This window comes from Labrus mixtus, chromosome 10, assembly GCF_963584025.1.
Source record: "Labrus mixtus chromosome 10, fLabMix1.1, whole genome shotgun sequence".
Taxonomy (NCBI): domain Eukaryota; kingdom Metazoa; phylum Chordata; class Actinopteri; order Labriformes; family Labridae; genus Labrus; species Labrus mixtus.
Genome location: NC_083621.1, coordinates 20,584,066 through 20,605,503, shown reverse-complemented (window position 1 = coordinate 20,605,503; position 21,438 = coordinate 20,584,066). Strand labels below are relative to the sequence as shown.

General features: G+C 40.7%; 1 protein-coding gene across 4 annotated transcripts in view; it reads right to left on the bottom strand.

Annotated features, from left to right (window-relative positions):
* unc5a (unc-5 netrin receptor A) overlaps window positions 1–19,584 on the bottom strand; it is a 128,263-nt gene extending 108,679 nt beyond the window's left edge. For 2 of the 4 annotated variants that reach the window (XM_061048665.1, XM_061048666.1), the window contains exon 1: window positions 18,958–19,584. In XM_061048665.1, the coding sequence (XP_060904648.1) occupies window positions 18,958–19,027 (70 nt within the window). In that variant the 5' untranslated portion in view covers window positions 19,028–19,584. The remainder of the gene's footprint in view (window positions 1–18,957) is intronic. The other 2 variants (XM_061048667.1, XM_061048668.1) reach the window with 1 other exon arrangement.
* Between the last annotated feature and the right edge of the window lie 1,854 nt (window positions 19,585–21,438).

Sequence of the window (21,438 nt, the reverse complement as noted above, 5' to 3'; positions counted from 1 at the left end):
ACAACAAGATGACGTGTGAAAATAAATACCACAAAAAAAGTGATGTTATATTAAAATGTTTGCTTTTTGTGGATGATAACATCTGCCACACAAATTAGAGTTGTTTAGATACCAGTGGCAAAAGAACGAATAGTGAAAGTACCTCTGATACTGACTAAAGGACGGTATGAAGCAATATGCAGTGTGCCATCACCATGAATGTTACAATGACTGCAGAATACTTTAAGAGATGACTGAGAATTGCTAATAGGTAATTTATGACATGATAGCAAACAACAACAGTGTGGTGCTATTGAAGAGTTAAACGTTTGTCAGCTATCAAAATGTCAACAATTAACTCAGGTAAAAAAAAGGGGTCGGGGATAAGAATTTCTTTGGTTAATAAAAGTAAATATAAAAAGAGCTTACTTGAAGGTGACATTAGGAAAGACATTAGGGTTGTGAAGCTTATTTAAGCTTTGGTATACCGCAGTGCATTAGGCGTAATGGTTCTGTTAAAAGGAACTATGGGTTTGATTAACACTATGATTCCAGATGTATGCAAGTTTCTTTAACAACCTGTAGTTTATTAAAGTAAATAGTAAATATGAATAGTTTCATTGTCAGAAGGGCAGTTTGGTTTCTGGGTGGAATTTGGACACAGGAGTTGAATATTTTTCAGGGCCACAGGTAAGCTGCTTAACTCCAACTCTGGGAAAAAAATACTGAATGAGGGATAATTCAGTCAAATTCAGCTCTCAGAAAGATCATGCATGGTTTGCCCCCCCACCCCCCTCAAAGCCACGACACTGCCTGAAATCTACAATGACTAAACTGACAGCTGTTGACTGGGGACGTGGCATTGAGGAGAATCCGGTCCCGGCACATGGACTCATCCCAGCGCGCCGACATCATCGCAGTGACAGGACTCAGGGGCCGAGGGTCTTAGACAGGAGGAAGAGGGGACAGGAACATTAATGTATCATTCATCAGAGCTCTGCACCCTCAATTTTCTGCAGTATGAAAACATAACAGTAATGAAAGTCCTATTGATCGAATTTGCTTCCTTTCGGACAAATTGCAGTTTTCTCTGCCTTGGAATTGTTTGGAAGGCAAACGTAAAGAGCAAAGATGAAACCCCTGGAGACATTATCATCAATGCTCTATAAAGACAAGCAGACCTTGTTTCAACTAAAGCTACAGACAGAGCCTTTTGCAGAACCAGAAGCATCACATTTTCAGACTCTGAAGAGCATTGAGAAAAGGCCAAACAATTATTGTATTCAGAAAATACATTCACCAATCAAGTTTAGAATGTAAAAGTTGCAGAAATTTCAGGGATTGCTAAGAAAATGGGAGCTGTGAGTGCTTTTCTTTAAAAGGGGATGGAACAAATGTTGTTAAAAGCCTCTTTGCTGTGACTAACAGCATCTTTGTCTGTTCTAGTTAACGTTTACTAGCCCCAACAATGAGAACCCCCCCCCCCCCCCCCCTTCTCCCATCCCCCCATCCCTCAACATTATTCTGGAGAGAGAGGAGGCTTGTGGTGTGTTGCGGCTTTGATCTACCAACACCCCTCCAGAAGTGTCCTTGATGGAGAAGGAGCTACAGGGGTGCTGCTCCCGGCTGCCCCTGTGTGTTCAACCTTCTGCTGAAATGCAAACATGCAGCTCTCTGAGGAGAATAGAAAAAGTGCTTCTTTCAAAACACAGATTTTTTTTTTTATACAGTCCTAACTGTGCTCTCTAGCTTCGGCAGCCCTCTGATGTTTGGTCTCAAATGCCTTGAGATGCAACAAAAACGGAAATCTTCAGAGATGATATCTGACATCATCACTACTATCAGTGTTCATTAGGGAAAGGACAAACAGAGAAAAGTATTTTAAAGCACTGCGGCACAGCCCGTTTGTGGTCTCTGAGGAGGCTTTTACAGAGCTAACGTGCATGAAGTGACAAGACAGACAGCGAGAATGGATAACCATCTTGCTCATGTGCAGTCCTCCTGCATTTCTAAATTAAAGATGGGGAGATAGCACCGCCATAATCGCTCTGTGGGATCTCCAGGCTCTGGTGAGGTAAAAGAACTTAAAGGAAATAGATCAATCCAGCATCTCAGGGGTCAAGGGTTTATTTAATGAAGTCATATCAGTAATGCCTGCTCGTCTTTCTTATCATTGGGTGGTGTTTAAATAGAGGGTTCTGTTCTGGAGTTTGTGTAACAACCACAGTTATGTTGTAAATGCCACTTTTATCTTTATTAAATGAAGTCTACACCCTACATTGCGGCAGATTTGAAGTGTTTCCCGTTATAGTTAGGCGACTGACGTAACAATACACAACTTCCCGGACTTCCTGTCCGGGCTGTCATATTCTGTCCAGCCCGACACGTGCCTGCAGCGTACTCCGGCGAAAATAGACTCGCTGCGTATTTGAAACGGAGCAGAGCGCAGTGCTGTCAGTGGCACGCGCCGGAGATGGACCGCAGCGCGCCCTGTGTGAACACAATGATTGACTAGAGTGGCAGCTAAGTACAGCGTAGTGCGTGGCGCTGACGGAACGCGGTGTGCACGGAGCATGTGTGAATTGGGGGTAACTTTCAGTCAACCTACCAACAGGCTACACCGTGACTGTGTCATACAGGGATCAGCTGGTGGTTAGGGGTGGAATTTAAGACCCCACATTATGGAAATCATATGAGACAGTTAACTGAGCATCCGTTGATATTTAAACCCACAAACTGCATGACGAACCCTGCCAAGTGGGGGTGAAAATGTTAACTCAGAACCTCATTTTCTACCGCTGTGCTACCAACTGTTCATGGTGAATAACTGAACGTGTGGGTGGAGACTGTATGAACAATTCTGTTTCTATAAACATGTCAGAAACACAACTTTGAACCAAGAAACACAGAGGAGAAAAACTTTTTAGTCTCAGCGGAGGTAGATGCATCTGAAGACGGAGTGATGAAAAAGCCATGATAGATAAATAAACTCATCTCAGTGCAGTTACAGTAAGTGCTTAAAACGACCATGAACACAGACAAAAAAAAGATGCATTGTAGTAGTAGTAGTAGTAATCATTTATTTCGGTCACAAGCAAAAAACAAAAACATTTTGACCGAAAAGGTGTAGGCTGAAGCTTTAGCTTATTACACCTACCCTTATTACAAATCTTATTATTTAAGACACTACTTGTTTGATTACAAAAAACATTGTGTGTAAACATCTATATTTTATATGTGATATATAATAAAGTGGATTACATTAGATATGTGTGTGACATGTAAATAACTGGTGAAAAACATCAGTGTACGTTTGTGTTGGTGTGTATCTTTGTGTGTGTTGATGGGTGTGGCATCGGCAACACAGAGAAATAAACGATCAGTAAAAATGAAAGAAAAAGCCAGAGTTGAGGATAAACTGACATAGGAGCTCTGACAACAAAAACCCAACATGCAGAAGAATTAACCAGGGAATTACAGCTAAACCTGTGGGACTCTGTAGCCTCCATAGGGAGACACATGGACCTGCATTCATGCTGCGACCTATAAATAGGGAAGGTGGAGAATAATAATTCTTCTGCTATGAGGCAGGAAAAACATGTCAAATCTTGTTATTTTGAAATGTTTGCAGTGCTTTTTTGGCGAGATTAATTATAAAATAACTTTTCATTCTGTCTGAGTCACAGACCACTCTGGCTCCAGAAATTAGAACTATTTCTTGACATTGGGAGGGCTTGCATTTCTAGGCTCTTGTTTTGACTCCGAGTGTCATGGAGACGGAGATTTAGTGTGACAACGCTGATGCCAAACGTTGTACTCCTGCAATGCTTTGCAGAAACATGGCACATTCAACATTCTGACTCTGCACACAATATTCCCAGAGAATTGAATTATCAATGCTGAAAAAAATAACACAACCACTGAAAATAAATAGGAAGAGAGAAATGGCAGAAGAACTACACTTTGTTTTATGAGTCAAACTCGGACAAAAGCAGTGATACTTTACTGAAGGCAGTAGAACGCTCACTTCAGCTTCTTACTGCAGAAACTGACATATGAAACGCTGCATTTCTGTCAATCACTTTTCTCCTGATGGTCTGGGGCTGTCTGTGTTGTTTGTTATAATAAAAATCAACAACTACACAATTTTACACAATCTTTTAATCCAATTATCTTTGGATCTAACAGCCAAGACATTTCTTTGTACAAAGAATTCCACTTAAAAGACAACAAAGACAAAGAAAGATGTAAAAAGCTGTTACTGAAAGTATTTTATTTTATGGATTCATAATAATCACTTGCAGTTTGAAAGTGTTCTAACTGTGCCTGTGCTCCATCACTTGAAGTGTTTAGTGCCCATGCCAGAACTTTATGCTATCTGTTGTTAAACACATTTCGTTTGCCTCCCAGTGATTCAGTGACAGCAACCAAGATTGAATGAAGATCAAGTCACTCCTGCTGTTTAGCTCATATTAGCCAGACAAAATATTGCCATTTTAGATTGATTACTGGCAAGATAATGCACATTTGCACATAAAAAAAATTAATTCAGAAGTAGGCTATTACCAGGAAAAATATTCCACTCAGTCAATTTCATCTATTAATTTTCATAGCCAGAGGAAAATTACAAATTATTCTTCATAATATTTCAACGTTATTCTAGATACGTCATGCTCACCTCCTGAATATAACCTTGTGAATAAAAAACATACATTAAAGAACATGCCCAACACACTAACATTTAATTTATGCAGTTAATTTAAGACTTTTCACCCTCTTATCATTGACAGAACCGCCAGCTTAGCTCCAAGCACACCACCCTATAATTGTTCTTCAGTTTTCGTCTGTCATGACACTTCCATAGGTCTGCAGCTGCTGTCACCAACCACAGCCTACAGCCCAAATGGGGTTGCTCTATTTTCTCCTCAGTATCTCATACAACCAGCCTTTGTTCCTCATCGCACAATCTGGAGATGCCATTAGTGGCGAGGGAGACAGTGATGTTTCGTGACAGCCAACGACTCCTCTGGTCAAGAAAGTGCCCTGGAGTCATCAGAGTGTCACACACACCCCACCGCTTTGACTGAACACAGCCTCCGCTCCCCAAGTTCACCTTTGTTCTAGCTATCTGAGAAGCAGAAAGCTAATTGTGTGACAGGGGTCGGGGTGGGCAGCACCCACGACAGCCTTGGTCATGCCGCTGCGTAGAGCTGCCAGCCCTTCTTGTCAAACATAATGCAGGAGAATCCGACACAAAAATTAGGAGAGAGGGGGAGGCTCTCATTTTGCTGCAAGTGGCAGTTTTTGTTCTTTGTGCTCTCTTCATGACTATTGTCATCACATTTAAGGCTGTGCTGAAAAACATGCAGAAATTCTGCAGGCGGCTGGGCAGGACGATAAGAGAGTAGCTACATGGCCTGTTTGGAGCTGATAACTTAGACTCAGCATAAATCAAACACCTTCTGGCGATTGAAATAATTTGTACAGTTGGGCATCATGTTTTGAGAGGGGTAGAAGAAAACAGAGTAAGAAAGTATCATGCCTCAGTGCCCATAAATGAAATGCTGCAGACTTGTCAAATTACACTTCCAACACAAATGCGTATGCTGTGATTTGCCAGCATTACAACAAATTATGAAACACATTTTCCACAATAAATTAAGTACAACTGCAAAGTCTCCAACTTTTCCTCCTAAACTACTTCCATCCCAAATGTTAAACCAAGTGACAACATTTTATTTCCTGTACAGAAGATACAGGATGAGTGAAGTGTTGTCCTCAGTGGTTATTAACCACAGACAAACAAGTAAATCAGCTCATGGTTCACTTGTGTTTACTGTCACGTGGAACCCACAACTCACTCTATAGGCACTGGTTTCTTTGGCTGTTTCATACTTTTGGAACCTCTGGCCCGACTGTTTGCTTTTAAGCGCTGGCACCTGGCGGTGGAAGCTCTATGCATCACTGATGGCTTCCCTCAAAATGGCAGGCTGTTACGCAGAACAGGCACAGATAAAGCGTGAATAATTTTAAGTCCTAAAATGAATTTGAAATAAAGCCTGCTAAGGCTTAAGGTTGTAAATGTGTTGCACAGATTATTTGAGAGCTGTTTTTGTAGTTTTACAGGGATAAAGCTGAGATGGAAGAGATGACAAAAATAACTTTTTTCAGAATGATAAACTGTCAGCTTCTCACCCTCTAATGGACGAGGGGGGTGAAGGTATGCAGCTAATTAATATAATTGATTCTGAAAGGTAAGACAAAATTGATAAGAGGAAGGCTGTCAAGCAAGAAAAAAGAACCTTTTTAATGATCTTAGAAATGTTATCCAAGTAAGGAAGCCCAGTTTTATATATAGGACTGTTTCTTTTCCCAACAACTTTATCTTGATTCTTTGAGCACAATAAATCCGGACTTTTAAATCCGAACAGTGACTTCAAGTCTTCTGTTGTAGTGAACAAAGATAAAAAGTTTTTATTTTGTTTGTGTAGAAAATGATCTTCTTACACTGTTACCCCACCCTTGTGTGCAGGTTCAGGATTTCACAGTGTAACATTTCTGCAGGAAAATAAATTAAAAATAATGACAAAAAAGTTTAACAGTGACATTTTGAACACTCTGACTCAGCCAGAAAAGTTTTTACTTAATAATTACTTCAGTGAAAATGACAGAGCAAAGCCATATGCAGCGTATGATGCAGACCAAGAAATTAGAAAATAAGCTAAATTGCATTTGGCTTTGTGATGACTCAGCCTGAAACCAATCCATCCAAGTTTTTACTCAAGTAATTTCAAAAACAGATGTATGAGTTTTGAATGGTAAGTAACAGTCCAATAATGAAGTCCTCGGTCAAACATACAGTATAGGGGGGTTATTCTGGGTATGAGGTCTCTACTTCAGGTCCTTGAACTTGTGACGGATATATATATATAAAAATCTTTCATACTAGCACTTGAGATTCCCGCCGAGGAAAAGCAGCAACGACAGACAATGTAAACATTGACTCTAAAACATTGTTCTAACTTTAAATTTTTAGTAGCAATAATAGGTGCCTTTGTACTTGAAAGGTAGGTGCATGATTCATTGCGAATATTTACATTTATAAGGAATACAGGTATTGCTCATACATTAATTTCCAATTTCCCATCATCGCAAATGTGCAGGGGGGTGACGATAAAGAGAAATCACAGTCTGGATAGTACCTCGGTTTTGGGGATGTTCTTTGGTACAACAGGAAAGAAGAAACAAAAAGTCCGGAATGCATAATCCTATGTTATTTTAAACAGAAAGGTAATCTTTTATGTGTCAGAAGTGCAAGTTAATGCCATGTGTGACTGCTTTTCCCTCCTCTCAGACATATTCATCATATGAGTGCATGCACCGAATCTTACATCCAAAACGCGATGGTTCGCAAAGAATACACATACCTGTACACCCCTGCAGATAACGTGTAACATTAAAGTTTCTGTAACAATCAGACTCATACACTGTAATGTCTGATAAAAACAGTGAAGAGATGGTGACCTGTTTAATGTGTTTTTTTTATGTGTTTTTTTGTTTCCTTGTTAGAAAATCATCAAATGGAGAGGGATCACCTTCTAAGACTCTCAGGGCGGAGCAGTCGGATATAAGTCGGACATTGCTTCCCTACTTAAAACAACACTCCCAAACCCTCCAGAGAGTGCCTGCTTTCTGTGGATTAATGTGCTTTTTAAAGCTGTCATGTCTGGGAGAGATTAAGCAGACCCGGTCCTCCCTCACCACACAGCACTGCATCAGTGTGGCCCAATGGAGCCCCCTCGTGCCCTTAAGGCTGGACCAGAGGAGCTCCAAAAAAATATCTGCAAGAGTTGAGCCGTGAGTCATATGATGATATTATAGACAGAGACAATACAATGAATACACTGTAATCTTGCAGACAACATGATTAAATAAACATAGGCTGGAGTTAATTGTAAGGACTCATATATTGCATAAGAGGGATGGAAACCCTGCAGTAAAGATATAAATATCTTTGTGAAATTGTACATATATGTGTGTAATGTGTATACGCGCAAAATCATGTGTACGTTTGAATATGATAAGTATGTGCATGCCAGTATTTATAGTATAAGTATATGTGTGCAAGTACACATGAACTATGGGGGGGATGGTGTACATTTTATAATTTTTCTTTATACATTAAAATTGACGTTAAATTTTTTTGTTGGAATGCTGCATAAATTAAACGACTCTTGGAAAAATAAAGTATAAAAAAGATGACATTACAGTACACAGCACAGGACACAAAACAAGACCTTTAACATTGAAACTCTGAAATCCAGTTACAAATTATTTCTATTAGCAGGGACAGAGTCTCATGTAGCTACATTGTTGTATGCGATAGGATGTAAAAACAACAACTGTGTCCTGCTGACTCCTGACATGTCACTAACATCAGGAGCAAAGATTTCACATCATGACAGTGATCAAAACAGCCATAAAGGAAAATAGCTAAGACACATTTAACTCCATTGGCTATTGTCAACACAATTACAACATTTGGCAGACACTCTTATTCAGAGTGACTTACAATGCTGCTCCGTATTCATGAATATAAGCAACACCATCAGATAGAGGGGAGATAGACAATTGGGTGACATTTATGACCACTCTTGGGATATATCTGCCATTCCCACACCCCAGAGGACGTGTGACAGGCATGTGAAGATGTCAAGACGTGTTGCAAAACATCAGAAATATTACATTTGGCCAACATTAGTCACTATGTTCTATTAGTGTATTTGAAACATAGTCCAAGGGCTCTTGAATCAAACTAATTATTTTCCCTGAGTCATACCTGGTACGACAAAAATATTTTTTGGTCCAGTTAGGCATCAAACCAAGAATAATTGAGAGGAATAGTCCTCTATGGTGTCATCAGCTTATATGAGCGATGGGATGTTCTGCATTAGGAGCACATTTTTGCTACAGTGACTCAGAAATAAAGGATGGATGAAGCAATTAACAGAGCTGTTAACAGTATCTTATTAACCGAGGCCGGTGCACATTCAATCACTGCTTGAAGTTGGACACCAACTCCCATTCATTAAACGACAGCCAGGTTGAACAAATAACGCCTTACATTGTTGTTTATTGGTCACCAGACGTCTGCCTGCCCCAACTGCATCAGTGTTTCCCCTAGGTTTACAGCTTTTGGGGGGGGGGGGGGGGGGGGGGGGTAATATAATGGTAGGGGAAACACTGTGCATGTTAAGAAATGTAATTAAATGAGCAAAGTTAACAGCCCTTTGTTGTTTTTACTGAATGAGCTGACCAGTGCCAACTCCCAAAAGTAGCAACAACAAAATTACAATCAATAATTTGTAAAAGCACCTTTCAAGTACATAAATAACAAAAACACATTATTCAGTGTACAATTAACCAAGCTGGCATCTGTTAGGCCAAAGTGGAGGCACTTCAGGATGGTGACATCACACTGTCTTGATGACAGAGGAGGCTTAAACGCTTACAAGAGCTGCAATTTGTCTTTCATCTGCACACGCCAAATTTTGTGCTGATGTCAGCGCACCCTGGACTTACACATTCACAGTTTCAACCAAAGGTAAAATGGTATTAAACAGGCTACTCTTTGTTTTTTTAAATGTTGACAGCCACTAAGACTGGTTGATGATTGTTACATCTGGTGCTTCCGAGGTGTTCCTGGTTCTCTGCCGCGCTTTGAGACTCAGCAAGTTGATGATATAGGATCAGGCTGAGAGGATAGTGCATAATGGATGTAGTTGTTTGCCAACTATTAACTTAAACAATCCAGTAAGGGTATTTAATGTAAAGACTAAATTGAGCTTGCATAAGCCCACTACTTGAACAAACTCAACCCACCGAATCATGAGGAGCAAAACAATGTGTCTGTGGGTGTTACATTTTTAGCTAATTCTTAGCTAAATAAATAGAAATTAAAAGTTAAAAGAACTGTTTTACATTGCTCTTTATAAGCAAGGCAATCATTATTTAGCAGTCCTCCGACTTTTGCTGTTGACTCAGATCTTGTGCATATCTACAGAAAGTATGACAGTGCTCAGATTGACCATTTTTGACAGCATGACCCAATGGGGGTTTTCTGTAAATAGAATAGATAAGTCAATTCACAACATTATATTCATTACCAGACTGAATGCTAATGATGCCGACCAAAAGCTCCTAGGACCTGCAACTTTTGAAAACAGTGTCATTCCTCCAATAACTAATGACTTTAAATCATAAGAGTATATTTCTCTAATATCAACAAACCCAAAATATTGATTCTACCTGTAACACAGGACTGGAAATTAGTGGATAATTAACTAAAACAATTCAGAAGCAGAGCTGCTCTGTACTCATCTTTTGAAAACCAAGCACTGGAACAAGATATTGTAGGTATGAAAACACACTTTGATTTGACATTAATGCATTGTCAGCGGACGGTTAAATCCATAGAAGCTATGATCATGTGCTGTTGGTGCTGTAAAAAGGGAGTGTCATGCTTCAATGGTAGCTGAGTTGTCATGATAAATTCTACGGGAGTAAGGACTTGAATGTGTTTTTCCATAAGCTTTGTGTTCCTGATGGTCTTGCCAAGAAAATCTGCTGCTTAGCTTTAAGCTTTGAATCTGTAATGTTCAGACCTCATTTCACATCAGGAAATGGTTTGTTTGGGAAAAACAATAACGCAGGGACCTACATAGATCAGAGAGGCTGCTTCGCATTTAGGCTGGATGATAAATGGTTTATGTTTTGTTGGAAGCAACGAGAATACTGTTGCATAACATCAGAATGACTTTTGGTGAGGATTTCAGGTAAAAGCAGAGGAAGGCAGCAGCAGAAAGACCTGATCTGACCTGATCTTTGAGTTTGTTCATCTATAAGCAAAAGGTGACACAACTGACATTTGTAATGTTGTATCAATACTGAATTATTAACAAGCTTGCTGCTAAACCCAGCATATTCTAACCTTACATCACACAACATGCTGTCTGGGCTAGAATGTGCTCTGAGAGTCACCGCTCTGTTGACTCAGTTGAATTGCTTGCCTAAGGGATCAGGGCCTGGACACATACATATAATTAGAAAAGGTCACTGTGCCTCCTGTCTTGTCAACAAAATCACTTCGAGATGACAAATTCTGGATCTGGCTCAGCCTGAGCTCCCTCAGATACCCTTGCCAATCAAGCGCCAGTAGGGCTGTGTGAGTAGCCTTAGGTGATTTCTAATTATGTATACATGCCACACTAAACAGTGTTCAGCATACCAATAAGCCATACGTTGAGGTGTGTTTTCTCTTCAAGGTTGAAGTAGCAAACAAAAGTCATTGTCCTGTAACTTGCTATCATAACTAGCGGACATAAAGGTTAGTGAGAGATTAAGGGAGATCAATTGTCCTTGATATAACAAGGGGATGTTGAAACATTTACATATAACTAATCTGATAGGAATATTTTAATGAACAGAAAACCTGGACATAACATAATGACATTTAACTGATGAAATCGGCAAAATGCCAGTTCACATCCAATGACCTTCACACTGATTTAAAGTTCCTTTCCCACTGTATGCTCCACACACGCTTTCTATCCAGTCCACTGTATGATGAAGTGGAAGTGGCTTTCACATTGCTCCCTGGTGGCCTTACTAAGGAACTATTAATCTATGGCTCTCCATATTGCATTCAGATCCGCTTCCCCCAGCCACCACCTGGCCTGAAGTAAAGGCCAGAAGAGGACCCAGAGGACTGGACACTCTCTTATTATGAGCTGCACCAAGACACCTCTGGGCTTCTCAGCGCTTCCTCTGACAGTGACTGATGGCCAATTAACCATTTGGAGAAGAGTATTGATCACTTAGAGACCAGGAAGGATCTGGGAACATCTCCTAACACACCACTACTCTCATTGTACAACGTGAGCAGCGAGACAGTACATCATGTACACTTAAAACAAACAGGAACTAAAACAAAGACCTACAGTCTTATCACACGAATACCGTATCTTAGGCTAGCAGTAGGGCTGAACCCATTCAGTGTTTCCTCTACTCCAAGCACAACCTCCCACCACCAAAAAAGAAAGGCACAAAATACTTTTGGGAATTTACGTGCACTTTTTTTTAATTTCAGCATGAGCGTCTTTTACACGTTTCATGATCCTGATAGGCCAATCGAGAAATGTATTTCCAGAATGCCGGTTTCGTTTCCAACCTGTGATTGGGATGCAGCCTACATCCATCTGAGTCTGGGTTGGACTCGGTGTCTCTCGTGGTTAGACTACACACATGCGCGCTGTCGATTGCAAAAATGGCATAAGCAAAAAAGGAGTCTCCCTTGTGTAAAAAAATAATCATCAACTCAACTGCTTACTTATTCTGACTAATTTACCATTTGGAATAAAATCGGTCAGATATTTTAAATTTGGTAAAGATTGTGTTTGAAACATTTAACTTTGCAAGGCATGCTGAAGGCACCATCAGCTCCAAATATTGTCTACTTAATGGTCAGTCCCCTCATGTTTATGTTTGACTTATTGCATTGTTAAGTATCTAAAAAAATGTATGATGTAATTTCTTGCCTTTATAAGGTAACACACAGGGGCAACATTAAAATCATCTTAGAATTATTTTGTAAGATACCAAGAAGAAAAAATATTTCTAAAGTCACAATTTAAAATACTAACAAAAATAATTTGTCCAATTCTTATTGTTTCCTCCCTCCTTCATTTACAACAAACAAAACTAATGGGGGGGGGAATGTTGTGCCAACCCCTAACAGATGAACCTTGGGGAAACACAGCTGACCCTGTACTTTGTTAGTCCAATCAGATTTGGCTTAAAATATTTGTTACTTATTCAGTTAAATGCCACACCAAAATTACTTTAGCCATGACTTAACATGTTCTACCATTTTTTATGGCTATGTAAGCTCTCAAACACCAACACAGTCCACCATATCATCTTGTGGTTGTTGCAGTGAGCAAGATCATTTCCAATATGTTCAGGGGCAGGAAAGTAATTTTTGGCAGCAGAATTATTTTTCTTGTGATCATCTTCCAGGAAATCAACTTCTGTCTTTTGCATGTCTCATGTTCTTGCTGCGGTGAACATTTTTCCATGAAAGAGGGCACAGAGAGATTTGAGGTTAGAAGTCAGTGCTGCATGTTCTGTCTCACTGTGGGAGATGCAAGAGAGAGAAATGACCCGGTAAAAAGCACATTCGATTAAACCCTCCAGGAAAAGACCCAGTGCTCTGTTCAACAGGCTCATCCCCATTTCTTGTTGGTGGCCTTTGGATATATTAGGCTGGGTGCAGGCACAGTATGGTTAGGAACACAACTGCAAGTCTGAGAGCAATCACCCAACTGCTGATACCATGTCAGAGACAATGGCCTTCTATGAATTATTGTCCAGGTTCCCACTGAAACATATGGTAATCTCATTCCACATCGGAGGTTAAAGGTCAATTGTATCCTACCTGGATGGAAAAGTGCAGATACCGACTGTGGTGCACCACTTTGCAGGGGGGAAACAGCCCAACTTCCACCCCTAAGCGCTCACACATAGACCTGAATCATAGAAATGGGGTAATTGAAACAAAAGGGCAGAGTTTGACAGAGATGTAGTGCCTTTGCAGGGCCTCTGCACAGACTGCAGAAAATCACACCTAACTCCTCCCCTCTGCAAGGTTCATCCTCTGTGTAATGCCTCTGTCCTTCCTTTTTTCTACAAGATTGTCATTTGCAAATGGTAAATACAGCGACGTACTCCGATAGATACGGTGCCTCAATATGGAGAGTGCTCCTCCGCCGTTTAAATATGGGCCATGTTGACATGTGCTTTTATTAATTTAACCAGAATAATTTTCTCTTCCTCGATAAATCACAGTAACTCAAAGTGAAAATGTAAGATTTGGACAGGAGAAACATTCAATAGGTCTTTTTTCTTTAACAAATAAATGACCTTGAAGAAAGTCGGAAAAAAGTAGTACATTTGATTATCCCAATCTCTTTTTACAGATTTCCCCATGTGAAGTGTTCTGGTTTCCCCTTGTAGTACATTGGCTGTACAAGGTGTATTGACCAATAACGTATCAGCAGGCTTTGGTGTATACACGTAAAACAGTCAGTGTGAACATCTATATACAGAACAGGGTTGCATAATTCTGGAAACTTTCCATGGTAATTAATGGGAATAAACCGGGAATTTAACAAATTGAAGGTTGGCCCTTAACAGGAAACTTAAATATATTTGGGGAAAATATATTTTAGCATAATCTTGACTAAAATAACCAGATTTCATGCAAGTACACTTGAATAGCACATGCACATAGCACACTGCAGGGCTATTGAGGCCACGCCCCCTACATGCACTTTTTTATTTTTAATGGTACTTTTGGAGGGGGGGGGGGGGTGCATTTTACTTTATTTTTGAATGGGTGGGGTAGGGGGGGATGAGTAATATTCAACTCAACATTCATGTTTTTGTTCTTCCATGAATGAATTGATTGTTCAAAAAAATAATTAAAACTTCATAAAGTTCTACTTACAAATAAATCTGTTGAAATGTCATCTTTTTTTAAATTGTATTATTTTGCATGGATGTCTGCTTATGACAACAAAATGTTTATATTTATGTTTGGATATGACACAGTTCGATTAAATTACCCTGAATTTCCAGTTAATTCCCATAAATTCCGATTAATTCCCCTTAATTTCCATAATTCCCATGGAAAGTTTCTGATTTGGAATATTTGAGAAATTCCCCAGTTTAACATTCCATGGAAAGTTTCCAGAAATTTACTGGAAATTTTCAACCCCTTTGCAACCCTAATACAGAAGGAGCATTATCTGCACTAATGACATACCAGCCACGATCGACAGTATTCTTATGATGATTGATTCGTTTCTGTAAATAGATATCTGCATGAAAGTGAAGTTCCAGTATAGATCAAACATAACTTTTGCCACAAATCTGCTTGACGCTACCTGGTAACAGCCAATCAGAGTTTAGATTCCCTGACTACCTGAAAAGCATCAGAAATTATCCATCCAACCTCCACTCAACAAACATTTTAAAGTTGTTTTTTTCTCCTCTTGATGACAGACCTAGCTCGGCTTTTTACTTTTAACAAATCCGCATCATGATGTTGTTATTTTGGCAAACCTAATTCCCCCTGAACTGCAAGTCAATCACATGAAAATTGGTTTATTTTTTAGGCTCATGCCACTGAAGTGAGCCCCTGTGAAGCCGCAGTACAGCTTACATTCTACCGTTGAACTGAGACTCAACAGATGAACAGGCAGTACTCCAGACAAAGCATTGACAACGTTGCAGACAAGAACTCCACATGGAAAAGGAAGTCTTGCCTGGAAGTTGTGTAACGCTAACCTCTGACTTCACCAGAATCATGGAGAATTCCATGTCCATTCCCAGAGGTATTTGTCTATCCAATGATTGCTGAAGGGTGAGGAGATTGGACGATTCCTGACCTAAAATAAGCCATGCCAACTCTCTTTTTAGTGTTAAAATTGTGCAACTCAAATTCTGTATGCAGCATTAGTGATGATGAGTAGTGAAATAATTGTAATTCTTCCCCCTATTTTTTTCCTCCAAAGCATAATCGTCTCCTTGCCTGATGTATTCTGCATTTGTACATCATGCTAATTTACAGGCTGAATATTAGCAGATGAGAAAATAAATCATTTTATATAAAATATCCCTCCCCTAGTGAACAAGTCCTTCCGTTTTCTGTGTCATTTGAATTCATCTCCCATGACTAGAGGGAACAAAAACTCTTTCTGGTAGTAAATTATCACTTCCCTGTAAAAGACCATATCCAGGCAAATACATGGCGATCATTTGCCATGCATTAGCTATGGGACAGAAACAGAGTGGATTTAAATTCCTTTGACCAGAAGGCAATTCCCCCCAATAAATTATGTTAATTTTGGCTTCCGCTCTCCTTATCGCATCCTTTAGTGAGTCAATGAGGAGAGACAAAATTGGCTGCGAGAAAGACAACTTCAGGATGATTCACATTAGAATGATGAGACGTCAGGCAAAAGAATCCCTCATATTACTGTACTGAGAAATGGGACCTCCCATATTGCTACATTATGAAAACATTTCTGGTTGTTGTCAGTTAATGGCCATCTCCTTGCATCATTGCAAGGTTCACACCCCCTGGAAATGGCTGAGGTGACTGTTCACACAAGTAGGAAGGTGCCTGATACCAAATCCCATGCTCCCTCACTGAACCACACTACAATTGCTTGGCAACACTCACATCGGGCAGAAGGAAAAACAAAGGAAAAAGCCAGGGTTTTTATTCTCTCTGCATGGATAGCTGCTTTTTGATGATCTTTTCTCTAGGAAGTAACAAGGGACTAACAACACAAAACACTAACAGGCAAGTTTAAATGAATGGGAAACAATAGAAGCAACAGGAGTCGGAATAATTTGCAGCCAGACAACTACACACACACACACACACACACACACACACACACACACACACACACACACAACAGAAATGCATGTATGCAAATCCTTGTGGGAGCACACACACACACTTAACATGCTGAAAACATCAAGTAGTGTGCACACGCAGGCGAAGCAGTACAGTTCTTTGTTCCAGAGGCTGAAAGCAAAACTACTCCTGTCGTCCAGTCCGTCAGATCGCTCACACAACACAGAGAAAGGGAAAGTGCTCAGCTAGCTTAAAATCTAGATTGACAGGCCTACCTTTATTACTGACTGCATTATGTTTCCCTGCAAAAAGTTGGCTTTTGATGCAGACGAATGCCGAGTCAGCGCCTTGCCTCTCTTCAGAGGATGCTTTGTCTGATCTCTGCTGAGACCGTCCCAGCCCTGATGTCCAAAGAAGCAAATTACCTTCAGATGCATCTCTAGGACTCACTCTGTCCCAAGTAGCTTGTAAGCTGTGATGGGAGTTTCTAAGGATGCCTGTACTGAGCTAATGACAGACAGTGACAGCCTGAAACAGAGAGGTCTGCCTTGTGAGTCAGAACACAGAAGAATGAAATCACCTATATCCCTGAATTTATCAACATTTTATTAACAAGCCCATTGCTATTCAGAGTCACAAAAGGGCTGGGAGCATTTTCCAGCACGCTTTGAGTGAGAGGCAGGGAAACACCCTGGACAGAGCACCAGTCTATCACAGGCTGGAAACAAAGAAACAAACAAATAGTATCACACCTATGGGAATTTAGGGTCTTAAAAACTGACATGACGACAGGAAGAACATTCACCATCCACACCAGGGAGCAGAGAGAGAGACTGCTAGAACATCCATACCATAATAACCAGCACAAGACGCAAAACAAATCCGTTTGAAAATGCATTATGAAGTGACTTGTAAATACCACTGCACCGCTACTTATTTAGCTTGATATATGAGGTCCCTGGAGCATGTCTGTTTATTTAATCCTAATATATTCATAATTATACACTAATTAATGCTAGAGAAAAGCCCTCTTAATTCATCATCTCAGTGTCCTGAAGCTAGAGACACAATTACAGCAACTTAAACATGTTTGCCTTCTGTCCAAAGCAAGGTTAACAGTTTTGAAACAAGTGCAAGGCAAATGACGTGTGAAATGATCATGATTTTTTTTATACTCAACAGCAGCTCCCAGCTGTGCGGCAAGGTGAGGATGATATCTAGTATCAGGGAGAACAGGATAAGGAATTGCTGGTGTTTTTTTTTTTTTTTTTTTTTAAATTGTCAAGAGGCTAAACTGTCAAGTGCTGAATTATGGGGAACAGGGCATTTATTTTTGCAATACACTTATTTGTCTGCCCTGTCTGCGGCTGGTAACCTGTAGGGTCAAACGTCAGCTATCTTTTATGTTAGATTATCACTGAAATTAAATTTGTTTTCTGTCTTTTACGTTGAAAATTCTGTTATTAAAACAAATTGATTTTTTTGAAAATACAATCTAGTAGGAAAGGAATCTTGACTGCATTAAGCTTTCATATAAATGCCAGCATGGTTTGTAGCTGCTGGGGTAAACTTCTCTCCAGTCTCGGCACTATAACTACAGCTCTCCCTCACTGTCGGTGATTGTTTTGTACATCAGAGCACATTTGCATGCAATTGCTAGTGTCTGGGCAAGAGGCTACATCATAAAACATAAGTCATCAGCGCGAGTAGGTCGTCTACCAACTCCGTAAAGCTGTCAGCATACTGCAAATGCAGCAGGAATGAGCCCCGGTCGGAGAGAAACGTGGAGTTGAATGATCCTGTTTGCAGCCAGCAGAGCAGCACCCGATTAGATGGATGAACACAGTCTCTTAATATACGGTCCGCGCTCCGTGGCGACATAGCTCAAACATTTAATAACAAAATGATTAGCGAGGGGATATTCTCTTTAAATTGGAATTAGACTCGTTTGAAATGCAGTTGAGGTTGCTTATGTGACAGTCGGATGTTTTTTTTTTTTTTTGCCCGAGTAGCCTATACTGCATTTTATTGTTCACGGGCCCGTCTGTTAAAACGTGTCTCAAAGTGCAGGTTTGCTCCTTTCAAGCATGTGTATCTCCCAACTTCCCTCACAGCCGAGACAAGAGACTTAAACGCGTTACAAACCGGGCTACGCTGCCTCAAACACGTAATGTTTGCAACGTAACAAAAGCCGGACAATGCTTGCTCACATGTGCCTCAAGTTTTCACCTTGGCAGACACGTTGGAGGCAGCAAACGCACTCATATTTAACCTTGAAGTCGGAGGCTAATTGATGAGTGTGAGTGCTTAGCAAATTAAAGAACAATAAGGGTCTGCTGATCACGTGCTCTTTTGGCTGCATTTCGGACCCAAAAAACAACTTGTCACATGCGGCTAGCTTCTTTAGTATGCATTTACTGCCTTTCCCCGACATACATATTTAGAAGCATAATAAAGCGGTGAGATGGAGATGTCATAGTGAAACTCACCAGTGCAGGTGAAGCCTTCCAGCACGAGCACAAGGAGCGTGGCGCTGAACGTGCAGCGGACAAAGGGCATCTTCGTGCTTTTTTTTTTTTATCACCTAAGTTTAAAAAAAAAAAAAGGCAGGGAGCAGAGCAGAAACACTGGCACACGGTGCTCTTAAAGGTCCGAAGAGTGTCCTCTAACGCACTTTACGCCTTTTACACAACGCCCAAGTCTCTTCCTCAACACATATCCTCGTGCGGTAGCGTGGCCATCAGTATCCCGCTCGTGCGTCTTCGTTGCTCTGAACAACGCATCACAGGTGTGGTAAATAAAACCTCTTCCCTGTCCGCCGCCGCCGCTTCACTGTACAGTTTCTCTCCAAGAAGCCGCTATCCCCTCACAAGTCTCCCTCTCTCTCACTGAGCCGAGGAGGGAGGCAGTTTCGGTTGCTTTCTTGTCACTTTTGCACCCTTGCGCGAAAGAATGCCTTCTCCAAATGTGAAAATTGTCGGAATTGGCATCAGAGAGAGAACATCTGCTTGCACAGCAATGCTGGAGTGGTGGCGAGAGTCAGAGAAAGGTATACGCTGCGATGAGCGGATCTGCAAAACCAGGAGCGGATTCTTCGCGCTGGCTGGGAGCGGAGCGTCCTCAGCGCGCCCTGCCGGTATATCATCTTTCTTATCTGAACATTTACATATCTTGTATAAGCATAACCAGCCACATATTGGTAATGCAAAGATATAATGGAAATTATTTCATCCGTATCTTTGCAAGAGTGCTTTTCATCTGTCTTCTACCTTACATGAAAATGATGGATATGACATTCAGTCCTGTATGATAGAAATCAGATCGGTGCTTTGCATACAAATCACACAGATCACATCTGCATGTCATTGAGTTTCAGTTAAATATGCCTTGCTGTTGTGCTGGGGTTTTGTGTGTTTGCTGCAGAACATCAGTGCATGGTGGACAGATGAAGAAGCATGAGGATTAGCGCTCCCATGAGAGGGTACACCTGTCAGCAAACTCAGACCAGGATGTGACTTATGTTCCTGATAGCTTTTCCTCATTTTCTGGGGGTGTCACTGGAGTGATTTTCAGACTGCTCAGCCATGCTTTTTCACAACACTGCCGGAATCGACAGCAGATTATTAATACGCTTCAGAGAGAGGGGGGGGGGGATTGTGTCTTTGTTTATCTATTTTTTCCCCACTCCCACATACTAGTCAGCAGAATAATAAGTGGAACTGTAGAACTGGACTACTGTCTTACCAGCTAATTATTGGGCTCATGTAGATGGATGATTCCTCAGATAGAGCTCAGCTATTATACAAACTCATTAAGCCGCCTCTCCATCCAGCATCCCTTTGCTAAAGGTCAAAGTCGCAGGCACAATGACAACACATAACGCAGAGCCATGCGTGCACAACCACACATGCAGAAACGCACAACTCCTCATAGTTTATGATCAAATCCTAATGGGCACTGTGAATGCAAAGGGGAAAGAAGGCAGCAGCTTAATGCAAGAGAATGACTCAGCCTTGGTCACTTGCGAGGTTGCTCCTAATGATCTCTCTGGTTTTGCTAATCTGCTCTGTGTCCTATTAGGCTGCAAGCTGCAGTGTGTCTCTCCCAGTCACTGTTTTTTTTTTTTTTATCCTGAAAGCACTCATTTCAAATGAGAATATGTGAAAATGTATACATTTAAAATTGCACAGTAGTTTATGTGTCTTGTTACAGTGCGACAGATTTTCTTCAGCTCTTAAAAAAGCCTTTTACATTGTGTTTTCTTGTTTGCTGAGTCAAAGCAAGGCCACAACCTCTCCTTTTTCGGAGTCCTCCCGGTGCAGCATCCGAGCACCTTCTGCCCCCTCAATTGGACAACAATGAACAATCACAGTTCTTTGGGGAGTTGACACATTCAGTTGTTCATCGATTTGTGGCCTTGTAATTAATTTTTGTCTCCGTCATTGGCTTGAGTTACAATATCCTGAGACCTGAAGAGGCTTGTCCTGCTGCAATCAATCATGAAACCGAGACAGAACCAACACTTCTCTTGTATCATCTTGAATTATTCACAGCAGCTGTGAAATAAAAGAGACCAGACTCAGTGACCAGTAAATATTAAGAAAACATGAGGCTCATTTGTATGTTGCAGTGTTTGTGATCCTTCCATAAACTGTGCAATTAAACTTGCAGCATATTCAACCAATAAAGAGAACTGATTCCAGGTCGATAAGCATCGACCCAACAGAGGTGTCCAGCATGAAATTAATATTATTTGTTGTTTACAAACATCACAGACAGTCCCTGGAGGAGGCGGCAGCAGCAGCATCCCAGCACAGGCTTCTGCAGAGAGAGTGAGAGAGCGGGTGAGTGTATCAACTTCCACCATGACCACAGCTTCACAGCCTTTTGTTTTGTTTTTATCAAATTAAACTGCAATGCTGCTCCAGAGAGATATAATTGACCACAATCTCAGATTAAATGACTGTAAA